The following is a 19,458-nucleotide window of genomic DNA, read 5'->3' as shown; positions in this document are numbered from 1 at the left end:
GTAATTTGTACTAGCCCACCCCCCTTGTTGGCCCTGGGTCTAAGGCTAATATGAATACCATTATTTCCCATCCAGGTTTTTAAATGGGGGCAAAGGAATGTCACAATACATACTACTGTACTGTGTTTTACAGGAAAACCTGTAATATTGTTGTTTTTAAACATTCTGATGACCTCACATATGTGTCACATTGATATTATCAATTCTGGTTGTGCTATATGTCAGCTAGAAGTGGAACAGGGCAGATTTAGGTGTATCTAGCCTACAGCAGTGGTATCAATAAGTATTTTCAGAAAGAAGTTAACAGAAAGCTTAGCAATTAGTGAGGCGACTGGCAAGAAAAGTCCCCATACATTGCAGAACAATCCTCTTTCCTTGTAGTAGCATTCCTCTGCAAGTTTCTGGCAGGCAGCAGGGGCAATGCCAGCTATCCATCTTGTGATCAGGTATGCAAGGTGTGTGGCACCTTTACTGTGCTCATTTAACTTCATATCCCTTTTAATAGAGTCATAGAAAGTGATGCCGCCATAAACAGTGCCAATAATCTTGACATTGCATTCGAATAGGTAGCCATAAAATAGTTCCTGGTTTATAAGAGCATAGCAGCTTTCTGCAACAAAACTTAGAACTGGGAATTTCTAAACCAGTTCAGGTGTGTGCTCATAGGAAGGTTTAGGAACCACCTATCTGAAGACAAAAGTCCAAGCTGAGCTCATATTTTTTTCCGTAACTGACAGAAGAAAATAGTTCTTCATGTCTTGCACTGAGGGCAAGGAAGTGCTCAGAGTCATCTCAAGCAACTTACTTCCAGGTAGGTTGAGCAACAGGCTGCTGCAGCCTCTTACGCTGCAAATTAACTTCAGCACGTACAGTTTCCTGTAATGTGTAAAATCTATTTTTGATGTTTATGTTCCACAATAAAAAGCCAGTGCAGGATTCACAACGAAACATATTTAGAGGCTTTGCAGGGTCTTATGCTGGGACTCAATATAAGCAGTCTCTCTCAACCTGCCAGAGTGGGGCAGATCATGGAGCACACAAGTTTCAGATGCTGCACCCTAGCCTATTCTGAGCATGCTTCCAACCCCCTTTGAGGGGTTCCCACCTGGATAGAAGACATTCACTTGTGTATTAACGCTCCAGCAGTCCCTCTGACTCTGGATTCAGCTCTGGCTCAGGTTTGATTTAAAGTCTTCCCACCTCTACTATTCCTGCCTGCTGGTGGCATTACCAGGGATTCCTTAAACGGAGCGGGATCCAACCTTGATCAAGATCAAGCTACTCTTGTTACAGTCACCGGCAGCAAAACCAGAATACGCAAGCAGAGAAGAGGAGGAGTTTGGATTTGATATCCCACTTTATCACTACCTGAAGGAGTCTCAAAGCGGCTAACATTCTCCTTTCCCTTCCTCCCCCACAACAAACACTCTGTGAGGTGAGTGGGGCTGAGAGACTTCAAAGAAGTGTGACTAGCCCAAGGTCACCCAGCAGCTGCATGTGGAGGAGCGGAGACACAAACCCGGTTCTCCAGATTACAAGTCTACCACTCTTAACCATTATACCACACTGGTTCTCCTGAAGCATCTACCTACCCTTCCTGGAACCTGCTAGGCTCCACAGAGGACCTGCTGTTCAGTACTGAAAGAGAAGCCAGGCTTCATGAGCAGACAGCAGAGGTGAACAAGGCATCCTGCACAAGGAGCGAGGAGCTCCTACCCTGAACCTACAAGAATCCAATGTACTCTTGTAAAGTGCTCTTTGGAGGGTCTGATCATCACCTTCTGTGCACTTGGCTGCTTTCTCAAAGGTAATGTCCTGTAAGGCTATGCCTATCCAGTGTTTGAATTGGAGACATCTGTGAATGCTCTGCTCCAGCATTGCTCCTGTGTTGTGCCGAGTCCTGTGGGCTGAGCGAGTACTATATCAAGATGTCCAGCCACAGGATGCACTGCAAAGAAGTGCAGGAGATTCCTTGGGTTCTGGCACGCAGCAATTTCATGTGCAGCCCAACCCAGAGGCTTGACATAATGGTCCTCATGCAAGCTGTTGATGGGAATGCCAAGGCTTGTCTTCAGTGGCCTGTTTAGTGGTGTGGTGCATGCAGGTCGACAATTACAAGTACCATATGGATCTGTCTGTGTCCTTCAACAACCAACCAGCCATCTGAAAGCAGTGAGTGCTGGGTTTGTGGAGATCAAAACAACCAAGTTTCCAGTACAAGTTCCAACTAATCCATACATGGAAGATGCCAGGGTATGTCAGGTCTGCAGTCTTAATCAAGTCCCTTCTTCTACAGAGGCCAGCTCTGCTTCAAGCACTTCTGTTGCTCCTACGGGCATTGGAAACATTCCATGGAGATCTTTTATCACTACCACACACTGATAAATAACCAGAAGAATAGAGACTCTATTTAGAGCAGTGGTGGGGGCACCAGGAACGGCTGCACTTCTTGCAGAAGGAAGTCCTCCTGTTTACCTACCACTAGAAGATGCCTACTGGTGCTGCACCCAGGCAGGGGATGCCCATCTGAAGACTTACGTAATAGGGAATCTTGCCTTCATGTTTGCACTTTATTTGTTTCTGCACAGTGATTTGGGGTGTGTGTGTTATGGGGCAGGTCAGACTGAAGGGCCCCTCAAACAATTTTGTAGTTCCCAGATATTTTGTTCCTTCTTGCTGGTGAGAATTTTTTTTTTAATGAAGATGCCTTCACCTTGGTTCAAGGGCCCGTTTTTACCTGCCTTGCAGTACTGATGGCAATAATGCAGGTGTAATTGTGGGGTGTTGTTGTTGTTGTTGTTGTTGTTGTTGTTGTTTTGCAGTTGTCTTATAGTGTGGTTCCATTCATTTAACCCTCTATGGAATGAACTGATTGTTCAGCGAGTGTTCTTCATGTAAACAAAATCAGATTTCACATTTTACGCTCCAGGATTTTTACTAGTTCCTTTTTACACTCTTGCAATAGTTTTTAAGTTGCTTGAGATGAGATGAGATTTTTTCTTTCTTTCTAAGCAGCTTTTAACATAATTATGAATGGTGCTGGGAGCTGTAAACAAAAAACAACCCCCCCCCCGCAAAGTTTCCCAGTTGCAAAAGACAGAATTTGCAACCCCAGAAGAATAGACTTTTTGGATTTTGAAAATGGACCAGATATTGGAGCTGCTACAGTTTTTGCAGTTTAAAGTTGCACTGAAGAGGGGCTTGATAAAGGTTTTTAATCACCAAGTCACAATACTTCGCTTTTTAAAAAATAACTGAGCTGGTTTAAAGGGCTGCACTTTGATGGGACAGGCAAAGATTCTCTAAAGTCCTCTTCTTGGGGGGGGGGGGAGAGAGAGATTCTGAGAGCCTTTAAAGAATCTAGTAATCCAGCAGCTCAGTCCACAAATTGATTGTACTGGAAGTTGAAGTTCTAATTCTGTTTCATTTCTCTTCCTCTTTTGGAAGCTGTGTGCCAAAGGATGAGTGTTCTAAGTTATCCCCCTTCTTCCTACTGAGTTGGTGTTGCATATTCCAGCTGTTGTTTATGAAGCAGCAACCTCTTTCATGTATGACTATGCGCACATGTGGCCCTCTAGTGGACATTTTACAACTGAAAGGCAAGCATACATATGAAGTTTGTTGCTTGTTACAACTTTTCAGCAGATAATTCCTAACGGAATAATCTGACGGAAACTTGCTACTTGTAAGCCACTAAAGTAAGTCCCATGGAACTCACTGGTATTACTTCTGAGTAGATGTGAACAGGATCATGTCGTTGGTCACAATCAAGGAAGGGGTCAGGGGAAGTGATGTGTCTATATAAAGTCCATTTTGGATTGGGAAGGAGGCACAGGGTAGTATTGAACTGAATTTTATTCAGACCAGACCTATTGAAATCAATGGACCTAACATAGCCATGCTCAATAATTTCAATGGGGCTACTCAGAGTAAAACTTTGTTGAATACGCAACTTATTTATTGAACACTCCACCCTGTTTTCATTGAGGTTAGATTATATCCAGACTTTTTGAGCATTTGCTCTGATTTGTTTGTAGGGAGGTTATACAACAAAGAGTGTTCATCCTGCATCCATCCCAATACAGTGGACCCTCCAGATATGAACTTAATTTGTTCCGGGGGTCCTTACGTATTCTGAAAAGTCCGCAACATGAGGTGCCGCTTCTGCGCACGGCGTGATAGAGCGCTTCTGCGGTTTTGCCACTTCCTGTTTGCCACGTTTGCAACCCGAAAGTTACGTAACCCGAGGGTCCACTGTATCCTTGTACAATGCTTAAATATCTTCCTGTTAGTCATTTGTTCACTCCACTCTTTTCAGTGCATTTCTCCATCACTTTCCAAGATGCACAAAGCCCCTGCTTTTTGAAGTGTATTTGTTGTGGTAGGGTGACAGAGTCCTTTCACAGCAAAAATGTAAAGTTCAGGTATGTGCTGAAAGTCTGGAGGTGAGTTATTTCTTGCTTTCTGATTGCAGCACAACTGTAGGCTAGATCATGTTGCTCTGTAGTAACCTATTATGTGTGGGTGGTATTTTAAACCAGATTATAATCCCCAGTTTATTTTCACACACTCTGAGAGTCTCAGGGATGAAAAGAAAAATACCATACATAAATAGGTTGATTTCCCTTCACACAGTGTAAGCCAGATGTGGGCGACCTTTGGCCCTCCAGCTGTTCCTGAACTACAACTCCCATCTTCCCTGATCATTGGCCATACTTGCTGGGGCTGATGGGAGTTGGATGTCAGCAACATCTGGAGGGCCAGATGTTCACCATGCCTAATGTACACTCTCAGATAAATGGTAACTTTCAAATAGGAAATGGTCTCAAACAGCGAATCTGAAAATCTGTAGTCCTTATGTGCTATAGAGGCACCAGGTACTTAATCCAAAATTAAGTATCTGGCCCATTCTGTCAACGTACCATTTGTTGTCTGCAAAGAGAGAGAGCTGCAGTGGTCTGAATTTGTACATCAAAGGACATGGGAGGGAAATATAACGGAGAGTGTGAAATCTCATTGCACAAGAGCCATCTAGTGGACAAGGAAATAAATTACATGGAAGACAAGATAAAATGAATAGAAGCAGCAAGACTGCTAAGGGAGGCATTTTCACACGTTAAAGCATCTTTGCCCTAACTGTTTTTCAGAAATGCATATCTATTATACATTAACTTTGACCACACATTCCCATTGTACTGTAGAGATTTAATGGAGTTCAAAGCCTCATGGCTACAATCCCTCTCTAGTCACATGCAACAACTAGTGGCCTTGGATAGGCATTCCCAGCTGCACCCCCAAAGACACATCCAGCCAATTCAGTGGGAGGCATCAAAATTTGGGTGCAAATGCACCCCCAGATGAACATCTGTACTGTGGCTGTGCTCATGGAAGCCTCCTTACATACTCAGACTTCCCTCATTGGAACAGGACACTTGTATATATATAAAAAATACTGTGTATGTCCCTAAACTCTGTGTACAAGGCTGCAAATGACATTTGCTAAATGAAAATTTAGTTATGCATGTAACCCCTTGATGAGATGGGCAACTGTTAACATCTTGGCAATCTGTAAAGTGGATGTTCCCTGATTTTATAGATTTTTGGCTAAGTGCAGATATATGATTCTTTAAAAAAAAAAAATCTTCACCACTTGGCAGGCAACTGATTTACCACCATGAAATTATAAGCAGACACTGGTACATTACCTCCTGATAAACGATAATCTTGCTGTGTTAGTACCTAGGAGTGAAAATATTCTCTGAACATGAAAGAGGAGAATGAAATGGGCAGACAAGGCTAGGTAGGGCTGAAGACAGATCACTCCACCTTCTCTCCCCCCCCCCCATGGCAGTTTGAAAGAGGGGCACTGCTCAAAATGTGTATGCCTCCTTTGCAGCATTCCTCTGACTGCTATTATAATTAAGACAAAGTAAGTGTAATTAAAGTACTGTAATCACAGTATTCTACCCATGCCTCCATTTCCCGCTTCCTCTGTTATTTTCCTGTGCCTGCTTTAGATTGTAAGCCCCTTGATGTAGGGATCTGTTGTACCAGTTCTTTGTAAAGTGCAATTTAGAGAGATGCAGCAGCAGCAGCAGCAGCAACAACAACATGATGCATGTCCACTTTTGTCTCTGGTAAACCCATTTTGGAGGGTTGTGCATTGTTCCCCAAACCTGCAAAACCTGTTTGACAAGAGGTGAGAACGGAGCAACATCAAACCAGTTTCAACTCTCTGAAAAACGGTTGCCTGAGATCCGACCTATACCCTCTTCCAGCATTTCCTTCGGCGGCTGCTTAAACCTTCCTAGAAAGCCTTAGCAGTTTAAGGTTCGATTGGACTTTAATGGATATGCCGCCTTTCCAAAGACGAAACAGCAGCAATCCCTAAAAGCAAGCACCAATCCTCTGTCCAACGGCATATATCAGAGAAGCTTTAAATAACTGACATCTTCCTCCACACCAGAGAGGCTCCACTTTATAAAATAGATTCACCACGGCAAACCCCTGTCAGTTTCCCACCTCAGACAGGAGGAGGGCACCCCACCATTAGATTGAATGAGGCAGTTCACCTCTCTGCCGGCACATTTTTGGATGTTATTAAGGGGCAGCAAATTGCCGGTTGATTAATAAAGTTTTTCCTCCTCGGCCACCTCCATGTTTAAACTGCCTCTGCGCATGATCTAAGAGTTGCACCCAAGTATCCTGGGGTTCACCTCTCCATCGGCATCCTTTAAATAGTTGCACCCCTCGACTACTTGTGCAGTCCACTGATTTCTAAGGCTGGTTTCATAAGTATTAGGGATAAAGTCCAATTGAATTCAGCGAGAATTACTTCTGGATCGCATCGTGCTTGTCCTATATTTACCTAAAGGAGGTCCAGACTCCAGAGCACAACGGCATTGCTACGGGCGAGAAAGCATTACATGTAGCTGCCCTGGGGGGAAAAATACTGGGTGTGGGAAGAAGAAGAAGAAGAAGAAGAAGAAGAAGAAGAAGAAGAAGAAGAAGAAGAAGAAGAAGAAGAAGAAGAAGAAGAAGAGGAGGAGGAGGAGGAGTAGTAGTTTTGGATTTGATTGGGGTTTTAACTCCCAAGTACAAAACGTGCTTGGGACTGCAGCCTTATTAATTCCCAGTTTACGATGCAATTAAAATTTGTATATGAAAAATGTCTTTTCTGCAACTAATCATAGGGGGTCCACCAATGGAGAAGGGGGGAGGTATTTGTTGGCAGCAGCCGTCACGCAGCTCCCCACCTCTCCGCTTATAAAGCTCCTCTGGCACCATCCCCTTCCTGACAGGGGATCTTTTGGAGCCATCCCCCTCCCCACAAAAAATAATAATAAATAAAATTGGTCCCAATATGAATGGTAGTGGAGAGGAGACCCCCGCCCTGCACTATTCTGGCTGGTTTCTTCTGTCCGCCCAGCGGAGTCATCAGAGGGTTAAGCTGTCAGCTCTATAATGTTAAACAGGTGTCAAAAGGCGCCTCCATATATCTGCAGATTGAAATCAAATTCTTTGCCGTATAAAAAGATAAATTACCCAGGCGATTCCCGCCTCGTCCCACTCATCAGGCCAGCGCCAGACGGCGAGCAATTTTTTTTTTAATGTGCTAACGACCTAATCAAGCAATCAAGTCGGAGAAGATTGCGGAGTGACCCCCGAGCATCCATCTGCCAGCGAGGCCCCCCCTCCATTCATTTCCATTCCGCCGGGGTCAGAGTCTGCTTTCTCTGGAAAGGGAAAGGGAAGGGAGGCAAGGGAAAGAGAGAAAAGAAGAGCTATCGGGGAGGGGGAGGGGGGAGGGAAAGAGTAAAAAGAGAGAGAGAGAGATTCCTAAACAAATTAACACCCAATTTTCCAGCCTAATTAGTTAAATGAGAAAAAGCTGGTGGCGTGAGTGCGCGCGGGGCTGTGACACTGCAGGGAGGGGGCGCCTGCGCCGTGGAGAAGCGAGCGGGAACTTCACCGCCACGGCATTAATTAGCGCGGGTCAATGGCGCCGATCCCCCGGGAGCAGCCACTTTAATTTCCCGTGATATTTCAGTGCCTGAGGCCCATCGATTCAAACTGAAATTAACTTATTTTTCAATCAGGCCCGGGCTGCCCCTGGGGCTGACTCTTCCTTTGCCTCCTCCTGAATAGACCGCGAGCAATTTTTCATCTCGAAGCTGATGCTTCTCTCTCTCTCTCTCTCTCTCTCTCTCTCTCTCTCTCTCTCTGGCGGGAAAGGAGGGGAAGAGAAGAGGAATGAGAAATGGGAGACACGAGCGAGCAAGCAAGCAAGCGCTAATAGATTTCTGCCACCAGCCTCACGGGTCACGCAGCTGCGAGGAGACACTCTCGGCTGCCAATTTCGGGGCCTGCTTGTGCGCCTCGGACTGGGAATTCAAGGCAGGCTACGCCCATTAGTCTCTCTATAGCGCGCTCCGGCTTAGACAAGACATACCAAAGATCAAAGGAGGAGCGCTCTCTCTCTCTCTCTCTCTCTCTCTCACACACACACACACACACACACACACACACTCTTCCCGTGGTGCCCCTTAAATAATGAAAACCCCAGGCACGACAGTGAAAAGCCAATATCACAGAAAGAGAATAATAGGGAATCAATTACAGCCCTGCTCCTGAGCCATCAGACACTGGTTTCTGCCACTGCCGAGACAAAGTGAAAGCGCAAGCGCAGGCCCAGCCAGAAGGAGAAAAAGGGTTGAGATGTGCAGCCTCACCCAATCTCTGCCTGGGCCTGGGGTGATGTTTGGGAGTGAGTGTGTGGAGGGGAGGCTATTTGAATGAGTGTGAACCGACCCCAGGACCGTAGCACCAAGTGATCGCAATAATTTACAAGGCAGTAGTTGCCTACTAATGGCAAAGACGGTGCCATCATGTCAGGTGACGTCGCAGCATGGGTGCCTATGAGCTGAACTGAAGGGTATTGTGGGAAGCAGTGGATAGAAGTATCTCTGGGCCTGTTCTCTTGTCTAATTTGGGGAGCAGTTGTTCTGAGACTTTGTATGAGGTTGAGGATGACCCATGAAGTACAGCAAACGGGTTCCTAGGGAGAACACATACCGGTATATCCCTGTGTGCAGGGTCACAGAGGTGCATTGTGATATTCTGGCTGGGCAGTCCAGTGTTTGCTGTAGTGGGCACATTGACCTCCCCACTCAAATGATGTCCCCTTGTGCCACTTTTACTTTCTTCCATTCCCTCCTATCCCAGAAAATATGTGATTATGTTCAACAACACAGTGGAGGTAAGGAGCCTTTCCCCTACCTCTTAACATGGGGTTTGTGAAATGGCCCTGGGAAGACGTTGGTCTGGTGCCCCAGAGATAAAACCACTCCTCTTCTGGTCCTGCTGTTTGGTTTAGCATTATGCCCAAATCCAGGTCTGTAGTTTTACTCACTCCAAACAAACCACAAGCTGTAACTAAAGTTTGTTCTTAATTTACTGCTCATGGTTTCTCTGGGGAAGGGAGCCACAAGACCTGGTTCATAAGTAATGCTAAGTCAAACTATGATGTAGCATTCAGGTAGTGCGCAGCAGCAGCATGGCCAGGCTGTGGGGAACAAAGGGGCCACAATTTTCACTCCGTGCAATTGCACATTCATGTGTTCATACTTTGCTTCCTGTGTGCAAACTGGGCTATTTTGTGCGTGTGACTGTGCATGCATGCTCTGGGCTGGAGAAAGGAGAACATGCCCCCTTCTTGTTCTGCTGGTTACATCCATTGATAGCCACAAACCTATAGTAAAGATGTCTGTATAGTGGCCAATAGTAAAGATGTCTGTATATTACCTCCAGGATCAGAGATGCCATGCCTCTGAATACTAGTAATGTATTTCACAGTGAGTGGGAAGAGAATACTATCCTCAAGTCCTGCCTATAGACTTCTCAAGAGGCATCAGGTTGGCCACTGCAGGAAGCAGGATACTCTATTACATAGGCCTTTGTTGGTTTGATCCAGCAGGGTTAATCTTATGGTGAGGACAGAGGTGGATTTAGGGGAGTGCGTCCAGTTCGCCCGCACTGGCTGCCGAGCCGAGAGGGTGCCGCAACAATGACAAACAACAGAAAGTGAGAGGCAGGGGTGTATTCCAAATTTTGGCATTGCACAAGGGTGGAATCTACACACATTTAAAAAAAGTTGTGAAAATGCTTTTTAAAAAAACATTTTAAAATATATATTGAATTTGCCATTAGCTCACCCGCAACTCCTAGTGTCACATTTGTATAGTAACGCACTTAAAACGTCATATCTGCAGCTGTATAGCTGAATCCAAGGTGCTGCTTTAAAGCCCAAAGTCTGCCACTGATGAGGACTCCTCTTCCTGGCACGTGTTCCTGATGTGAGAACAGTTAGTTAGTTGCACCAATAGGAAAGTTGTCCTCATCATGGCCCAGTTTAGGCCTGACATTTTACACTAGGCGGATTAGCTGATCTTAAGGGTCGGGGTGACAGGCGCCTGTTACTGCCAGAGCAACAGCAGGTTAAAGGAGTTGGACCCACACGCACCACCTCTGTTCTTGCAATGCCAGCAGCAGCTCAGCTGATTTCTGTCTTGGCTTAGCTTTGGCATGTATGTTGCAACTCCTTCACTCTTGCTTCATTTCCATTGGTTGCAAAATGGGGGCATCTGCAATACAAGACAGCAAGTAGTGAGTGGAGAGTCAGGAGAGAATACAGGAGGGGCAGGTCTGAGGAAGCAGACAGGCCTCTAGTTATTCATACAAGTCTGCCAATCTCTTGGTCATGCTTAAATGTGTAACGAAGACACAGGGCTTTTATATGTAATAACTCAGGTTTCCTAACATTGTATAAGGTTGCTCTTAGCTTGATCTCTGATTTTTTGAGTGGCACAAATATACTGTGTTTTTCCGTATATAAGACGACCCCCATGTATAAGATGACCCCCTATTTTGGACTAAAGAAGCAGCAGCAAAAAACATAGTCTTATACACAAAAAATATGGTACTCAGGCTGCTTCCATACTAGGTGTTTTTGTTGTTGTTTTTTTGTAAGGGTAAAATTGCCTCACCTTGTTCATTAAATTTTACAACACAGATGTGTCTCTGTGATGTCATCCTTGATTTATAAACTCCTGCATTTCCCCCAGAGCATCTTCCATTTGTTTTATTATTGCAGAAAGTCTGTGTGCAGAAGAGCAATACATTCTCCAAAGATATAGATACCATTAGTGTTGCTCTTCCATCTTTTCCTTTTTCTAAGATGGAAGAGTAGTGTTAATTGCCCATTTGGTGTGGGAAGGTCAAACCTTATCACAGCTCAGCATACCTTTGTGATGGACACATTTTTTTAAAAAAAAGTTAACATTTTAATTGGTCTTTTAATTACCCCTACATCAATTTTCTAGCTGGATTGTTAAAAACAATACTAACATATTTGCAAAGTACTGCGTAAATGAATTAGCACTATTATGATAATGTACAAAAGAAACAGAAAAATGCTTTATGGCCACTAGCATTTTAGCAATGTGTTTCCCCCCCTAATTAATTTTTTCCATTGTATACTCCTGATTCAAAATAAACATTATGCTTTGTTTTGTGGTATTTAATGGGTAGTTATTAAAAAAACCCCACAGTTAAAAGAGTGGTGTCCAAACTTTTTTCAAAGAGGGCCAGATTTGATGAAGTGAAGGGCTGTGAGGGACGACCGAAGGGACAACTAAGGTTGTTGTCCTTTTTTTTAGGATTGAAGTTGAGTTTTTTTTTAAAAAAAAGATTTTACCCCAGGAAATAAACTGCCACAGGGGCCAGATTAGGCCCCCAAAACAGACTTTGGACATGCCTGGAGTAGGGGCTTAGTGCTAAATAATTTTAGTTTATTGTTTTCAAAGGATCACTTGGAATCTCCTCTCCTGCAATAGTAACTCAAGTGATTTGAACCTTCACCCATTCTGCATCATACTGCTAGTGTAGATGGAACATAGCGGGGGTGAGCATTCAGGGAAAGTGCAGGAGCTCCAGTAGTGTGGAAGGTCGATTGCAATTCTGTAAGCTACAGTGGAAGAGCAAAGATTCATTCATATTACGTGTGCTTCAAAAAAAAAAAAAAAAGTTGTGGGATCATGCTTCTCTTGCATGCACTTTTTTTTAACAGCATCTGCATGATGTCGTTGGCAGCAAAATGCCAGCCCATTCCTCCTCCTCCTCCTCCTCCTCCTCCTCCTCCCCATTTAATCTGGGTCTACCCTTTTTTGGGGAAATCCAATAAGTCAAAAACCAACCAACAGATAACTATGATATCCTAATAACACCTTGCAAATTAACCCCCATCTGGAAGCACACTAGGAGCTATCTATCTGGAAGTAGAAAAATTCCCACACTAGCATGTTTATGTTTGTATGTGAAGGTAATATTCTGTATTGCATTTGCAGTATTCTGAAACTAGGCCAACAGAGCAATTCAAACCCCACTTATCAGCCATCAGTGGCCCACAATGGCCCAATAATCTTGCCCTCCCTACTTTTGGCTGCGAATGTGGCAGTGGTTCTGCTACTCCACTGAGCTCTGGTATAGGCATTGCCAAGAGTGGTTTGTGCCTTACGGCTGCAGTCCTATACATACTGGGAGTTTGTCTTCTAAGTACCCATGTCTAGGATTGCACTGTAGTCCCTTTACACACTTACCTGGGAGTCATCTCCACTGAAAATAATAAAACTTTTTTAACTTAAAAATTCTCCTCTTCGCAGGTTTGGTTTCAGAACCGAAGGGCCAAATGGCGGAAGAGGGAGAAATGCTGGGGCAGAAGCAGCGTAATGGCAGAATATGGGCTCTATGGTGCAATGGTACGTCACTCCATCCCACTGCCAGAATCCATCCTCAAATCGGCCAAGGATGGCATAATGGAATCCTGCGCTCCTTGGCTGTTGGGTAAGAGATAAACCTTGGTAATGGACCTATTTTGCCTAGCATTTCTGGTAGGGTCATGTCAGAGATGAAGGCAATAAAGCAGTTGGACCAGGGAAGTGTATAGGTGAACACAGAGATTACTGCTACAAGTATCAAGTTTGTCTAATACAGAGATGGAGAACTTGTTGCCCACCAGATGTTGCTGGACTGCAGCTCTTATAATTCCTGACCATTGGCCATGCTGGCTGGAGCTGATGGGAATTTAAGAGTCCAACAACATCTGGAAACCACAAGTTCCCCAACCTCCGGGATAAAATTTGGTCATCTAGGGATTTGATCCCCAGGCTCTAAGGTGTATGATTACCCATAGTGGATTATTTCCAAGGGGAAATTACACTATTATACTTTATGGACTTCAAACCCCTTAATGCTTCTTATTCTTAGGCCTGGTGCTTATGCCACACCCCAACAGCTATCTTGTGGTGAGTTCTCCTTGCCCATGCTATAAAAATCAGAGCAGCCTATCATGTATAACTGATGTCGTATCAGGAGTCTTCATGCCCTTCCCAGATGTTCATGCTGGCTGCTGGCTGAAGATGTAGACTTTTGATAGGATGGCAAAAATGGTTGTGGTTCCTTAAACAAAAACCCACAACTTTATTGTGGCATGAGTCTTCATATGCAAGAGTCTGTTCTATCAGATGCATAAAGAGGAAGCATAGTGGGCAGTTGCCTATAGCAGACCATACCATAATAAATGGAGCAAAGGGGTTGTACATATGCAGGTATGAAGAGCTCTGCTGGATCAGACCAAAGAGACTTCTAGTCTAACATTCTGTCCTATAGTAACGGTAGTTGCTTCTAGGAAGTTTGCAAACAGGCCTTGAAGTCAATAGCCCTTCTTGCTGCCTAGTTTATGATACTCAGAGATAAAACGCATTTGAAGATGTCCTTGATATTTGTCTAATATGTTTTGGAAACTCTCTAAACTAGTAGCCCTCACAGTGGGTTTAGCAAATTTCCTCTTGCACTCATGCTCCTTGCTTGGCTCTTCTCTTCTGCTTTTTCAAACTAATGCTACAAATAAAGTTGACTTATGGTTTCTTATAAATATGCTGCTTCATACTTCTGGCTACTATGTGAAACCCAGAGTGGAGAGAGAGAGAGAGAGAGGGAGGGAGGGAGGGGAAAGGGCTGCAAAGGATGTGTGAGAAGAAATCAGTAGCGTACTTCTCAGCTCTGTAGGTGATAGCATAACCAGAGTCCCCCCACCAGGGCCTTCTTCACATGCAAAGTTATTGCGAGAAGCACATTGCCACCATTTTATCTCTGTTAGCTGAGAATTACCCAGTCCAATAGAGTTAGGTGGCCAAATATCTCTGGGTTCTTCTTCACCCACCCACTAGGCTGGAGTGGACAGTTCCTGCCACTTTGATATCCTAGAATATGTCTTCTATAGTAACAGCATTTTGTGCATTTCTCAATAGGTGCAACTTCCTTTCCCACCTCTACTGCTGCCCCTGCTTGTGGACAACTTGTCCCAAACAGGATGCCCCATCCCATCGAAAATAAACAGACTTGGCATTATGGTTACAACTCAGGTGTAGTCATGCCTCATTGCATCACTGGCCCCAGTTTCTTACCTAGGTTTGCCTGTCTCTGTCAGAGAACTGGCCTGAGGTCCCCCTCATGCAGGGCCCAGAGCAATGAGCTCTCTGTGTGACTGCTGTTTGAAGCAAGGCTTTCTGCTTTTCCTTAATTCTGGCCTCTCTTTATCTTTACTGTTTTCAGTTCAAGATGGCTTTCCCATGCCCAGGCGCTTTTCTAAACCCGAATACCAACAATTCTTTTTAGGGATGCACAAAAAATCTCTGGAAGCAGCGGCTGAGGCAGGAAGGAAGCCAGAGGTGGAACGCCAGGCTCTGCCCAAGCTTGACAAGAGTGACAAGGAAGAAAGGGGCCCTGAGTCCAAAACCACCATTTCCCAGGAGGAACTGAGAGAGAACAGCATTGCTGCCCTCAGGGCCAAAGCTCAGGAGCACAGCACCAAAGTCCTGGGGACCATCCCTGGAGATCCTCCTACATCAATCAGGAAGCCAGAGAGAGAGGAAGAGGCAGCCACAGCAGAGGATGAACGGCAAATGGAAAAGTCAGATTTATCACAAGAGGAAGATAAGCTGATTTAGAAGGAAGAGGATGATAGGAAATCAGCCATCCTCTCTAAGATTGACTCCTCTAGGAGCTACAACCTCCTCTCAGACTAACAGGGCCCCTCTTGCAGCCCCTACACACATGGAGGTAGGCCCCACTTGGTCTCTGTACATTCCAGGAAGCCACGGCTAAGGCCACGTTCCGTCGGGTGTGTCTATAGAGACTGGTTTCCCTCGGGAGCATATTGCCCCTGCAATCCCTGTCCTCGGGAGCACTCTCGCTCTACATCCCCACGTTTCAAGGAAAAGGGAGGTAGGAATCATGTACCGTCTTAGTCGGAGAGGTAAATCAAGCTAGGATTTTTTTCCTCAACACCAGCCATTAAACCAACGTTGGGTCTTTCCCCCTTATTCAATCTCTGTTGTCCCATCCTCATCTTAAAAAGAAGTCTTTTCTGTCATTTCACCGTATACCACAGGCAGTCTCTTTCTCCTTGTCTCAGTCAGGTTGTTAGCTTTTTCAGAAGAGTTACCTTTTCTTTTTATATGTTAATGTATACATGTTTTAAACTGCCCATTGCTTAGCATTGAGGCCAAGCTTTTTTTTTTTTTTTTTTAAAGGAAGCCAGCCACTCCTTTCTCCAAAAGTCAGGCCAAATTTAAAACTGGCCGGGTGGCAACCCTACCTCAGATCAAGTCTCTTTCTCACTGCGGTATCAACATTGTTGTTGATGAAAGACGCCCAGGCACCCTTCCAGTGCAATGTGAATTTTCCGTGGAGAATATACGCCCCTGATGTGACTTGTTTATGGCACCCAGACTGCAACATTCCAAAATCCTGGCCTGCTCTCCTCAGGTGGCTATGCCGTTTTCCGCTTTAGCCCAGATTGTTCAAGGAAAATTCTATTAAAACTATTACATATGGCATTGAGTTGATTCTTACAGTAGTTTGACTCTTCCATAAAAGCCTTTCCAGAAGGAGGCCTCATTTGTTCTGAAATGGAAAAGGAACAATTAATTGCTGAAAAGAGAGGTACGATGGTTGCTCGGGTATTTTATATTGTCTGAGGTGGAAGCCTTGCCTCCTTGTTCCAGTTTGGGATGTAAGATCTGATAGGGGTTAGGTGATGTTGAGAGAAATGCACTCTGAATACTCTCGTGTCACATAACATATTCTAGGAGATGCATGTAGCATTTAAAGCCAGCCAGGGCTTTGCCCTTGTGAATCTTGGGTCAGTTTAAGTCAAGGCTGGAGTCTAAACAGTTGGTTCATGTTTCTCCAATAGAAGTCAATAATAAATGGAGAATCACAGCCATCCTACCAGTAGCCAAATTTAGAGGGGAAGGAAAATAAGGTTTTCACTTGCATTTTAGAATACTCAGAGTCCGAGAGATGTGCTTAGGTCAGCGCTTGGCTCTCAGGTGAAAGTGAGAACTGACTTCATCGGTGATCGCTCATTCACACATGCACATCATCGCTTGTCATCAAATGATGTGTGAAATAGCCTATATCTGAGGCAGACTGCTTGGGTGCACTTCCCCAATGCTACTCATGTGCAGCGAAAATATTAGCTGAACAATTTGTCCGGTGTAAGTAGCATGAAATAAAGCACTAATGGACATCTTGGTGTCCTCCCCCCCCCAAAAAAAATAACATTCACATATCCCATTACCTTCATAGGCAATTGACTCAGACACTGAGATGAAGTCATGTACACAATGCCATAAGATATTGCCTCAATTCCATGACATTGCTCTCCTATCCTTTTTTCTGTGAAGGCCCCCGGACAGCAAGTGTCACGTTCCCTTTCCCTATCCTTGTTTCCAACAAGAGGTGTTTTTACCTGAAGTTGTTGTTTTGGTTATGATTGATCTTTCCTCCCCACATAACCCCATTCTGCCTATGTCCCAGTTCTTTGGCGTCTTAGATTATAGCACTCAGTATGTAAATAATGTATATATGGTGAGAAAAGTTGGTATTTGAGGTGTTTAAGATACAAAGTTGTAACAACTAGTCATTTGAAACCTGTGATTTTTTTGTGCCATTTTTCTGTAAAGATATAAATCAGAATAAAACCGAACTAAAGATGAGCAAAACTAATGTTGTTGTGCACATGTCCTGAGGGGTCTGCGGGACGCGGGTGGCATTGTGGTCTACACCACTGAGCCTCTTGGGCTTACTGATTGGAAGGTTGTCGGTTCGAATCCCCGTGACGGGGTGAGCTCCCATTGCTCTGTCCCAGCTTCTGCCAACCTAGCAGTTTGAAAGCACGCCAGTGCAAGTAGATAAATAGGTACCATGGTGGCGGGATGGCAAACAGCATTTCCATGCGCTATGGCACTCATCATGTTGTCCTGTTGCGTCAGAAGTGGTTTAGTCATTCTGGCCACATGACCCGGAAAGCTGTCTGTTGACAAATGCCGGCTCCCTTGGCCTGAAAGCGAGATGAGCGCCGCACCCCATAGTCGTCTTTCACTGGACTTAACCGTCCAGGGCTCCTTTAACTTTTACCTTAAGGGGTCTGCATGTAAAATGGATGTCCAAACTCTATTGGCATAAATACACAATTGTATACTGTTTAGAGACTAGATATTCTGATGTGGGGCTGCCTGCAAGCATGGCAAGAAAAACTGGAAAGACAAGCAGAGAAATACAATAAATATAAAAACACAAAGGTACTTTGTGCCAGAACCCCATAGTTGTTGTTGTTTAGTCGTTTAGTCGTGTCCAAGTCTTCGTGACCCCATGGCCAGAGCACGCCAGGCACTCCTGTCTTCCACTGCCTCCCGCAGTTTGGTCAGAGTCATAGTTGCCCTTCACATTTACTTCATGTATATATTTTGTGCTACTGAGTGACCTTTTTCATTAGTATCAACAGTGTAGAAGACATAAACAATATTCATATAGCTTTGTAGTAAAGTATATAAGCATAATAGGCTATGGACCAATGTTAGTTCTATTCCTTGTGTAATATGTTGGGCTGCGACAGTGGAGATACAGAGAATTAACAAAGACCAAACAACTGAACACAATTATTTGAAGTATTCTTTGCCTGGTGTTGTATTTGGACAAGTACTCAGACTATGGAGAGTCATGAATCCTGCCTAACTTTGCTATACCTCCTCCTAAAAATATTGTTACGCCCTGTACCAGAATCACGATAAATCAAGAAGCAGCATTACATGACTCAGTTTCCTTGGAATGAGAGAGTTGGTAAGCGCTGAAAATATATGAGGTCTTACATGTTATTTGCAAATATATGAAGCAGGGTATATTAGGAACAACTAGATCCCTAAACCAGGCAGCATAACTACTAACCCTGCATCTGATCTCCAAAGATCAACTGTACCCAAGGATTCTTTATGTTCAGACAACTGCAACTGAAAGTCACAGCAACCTATGTTCACACTTAAATTGCAGAACTGATAGCTTTTTCTGGTCTCAGACTGCATTCAACAGGTAGACTGCCCATTATGTTGCCCTGGACCCCCTAGGGGAGGAAGTGGGGGCTATACACTCATTCATTCAATAAATAAATAAAATATTATAAATACACCCCCCAGACAAAGGCTATGGGGACAGATTGCTTCTTCACTTGACATCCCACAGGAGTATTGTCACTGCAATGCTTAGCACCTTGAACATTCTGGAGTAGTCAAATACATTATCTCAGTAATCCTTGTAACATCTCTCTAAGCTGGGTCTGAATGATTATTTTCCTATTGCAAAGGAAAAGGACAAGGGCTGGGAAGAGAGTAGCATCATTGAAGAAAGAAAATCTGAGCAACAGACTTTCTGGTTCCTGAACTACTCCATTCTAACCCCTCCATCTTTCGTCTCTCCTTATTTTAACTTCCGTGCATATAACAGTCAAACATATGTACAAACAGATTAACATTATAATTATAAATCAAAGATTGGTTAGAGGTGCAAATTCAGGTAAGTGAGAGCCAAATAAAGTACAAGAAAGAATGAAGACAGCACCAATTAACCTTCTGCTCTTCACTATTGATCTGAACTGCATGTCTGACCTGGCATCAAGTGTTCTTTTTAACATCTCCTGCCTTGCATTTAGAAGAATATGCGCCTTCTTTTTGTAAGATTTATATATAAACAAGGACCAGGTTCTCCTGGGGCCATCATGACACACCTTAGGTGCCAGGCAAAAATGTTCCTCTTTAACCAGGCCTCTGGCTGATTGACATCCAACACCCTTTTAAAATGTGTTGGGGAAGGGGGTTTATTGGGTTGTTTTGGTTTTTATTATGTATTTTGTGGTTTTATATTGTGGTTTTATGTTGTAAACGCCCTCAGACCTGTGTTTATAAGGTGGTATACACATGTAATAAGTGATAAAAATATCAGAGCTGCTAGCCACAATATCATTTTTCAACATATATTGCAACATGAGGCTCTGTTTTACCTCCA

The 19,458-nt window shown here is 44.1% G+C and overlaps 1 protein-coding gene and 1 pseudogene across 2 annotated transcripts in view; both read left to right on the top strand.

Annotated features, from left to right (window-relative positions):
* Positions 1-15,433, top strand: part of VSX2 (visual system homeobox 2) — a 29,499-nt gene extending 14,066 nt beyond the window's left edge. Inside the window, exons 4-5 of one of the 2 annotated variants that reach the window (XM_033142787.1) lie at positions 12,720-12,900; positions 14,671-15,433. In XM_033142787.1, the coding sequence (XP_032998678.1) occupies positions 12,720-12,900; positions 14,671-15,065 (576 nt within the window). In that variant the 3' untranslated portion in view covers positions 15,066-15,433. The remainder of the gene's footprint in view (positions 1-12,719; positions 12,901-14,670) is intronic. The other variant, XM_033142797.1, reaches the window with a different exon arrangement.
* LOC117056877 lies at positions 421-2,414 on the top strand (annotated as a pseudogene).
* Positions 15,434-19,458: the final 4,025 nt, after the last annotated feature.

Source organism: Lacerta agilis, chromosome 1 (assembly GCF_009819535.1).
Source record: "Lacerta agilis isolate rLacAgi1 chromosome 1, rLacAgi1.pri, whole genome shotgun sequence".
Classification (NCBI taxonomy): Eukaryota; Metazoa; Chordata; class Lepidosauria; order Squamata; family Lacertidae; genus Lacerta; species Lacerta agilis.
This window is presented reverse-complemented; position numbering and strand designations above follow the sequence as displayed.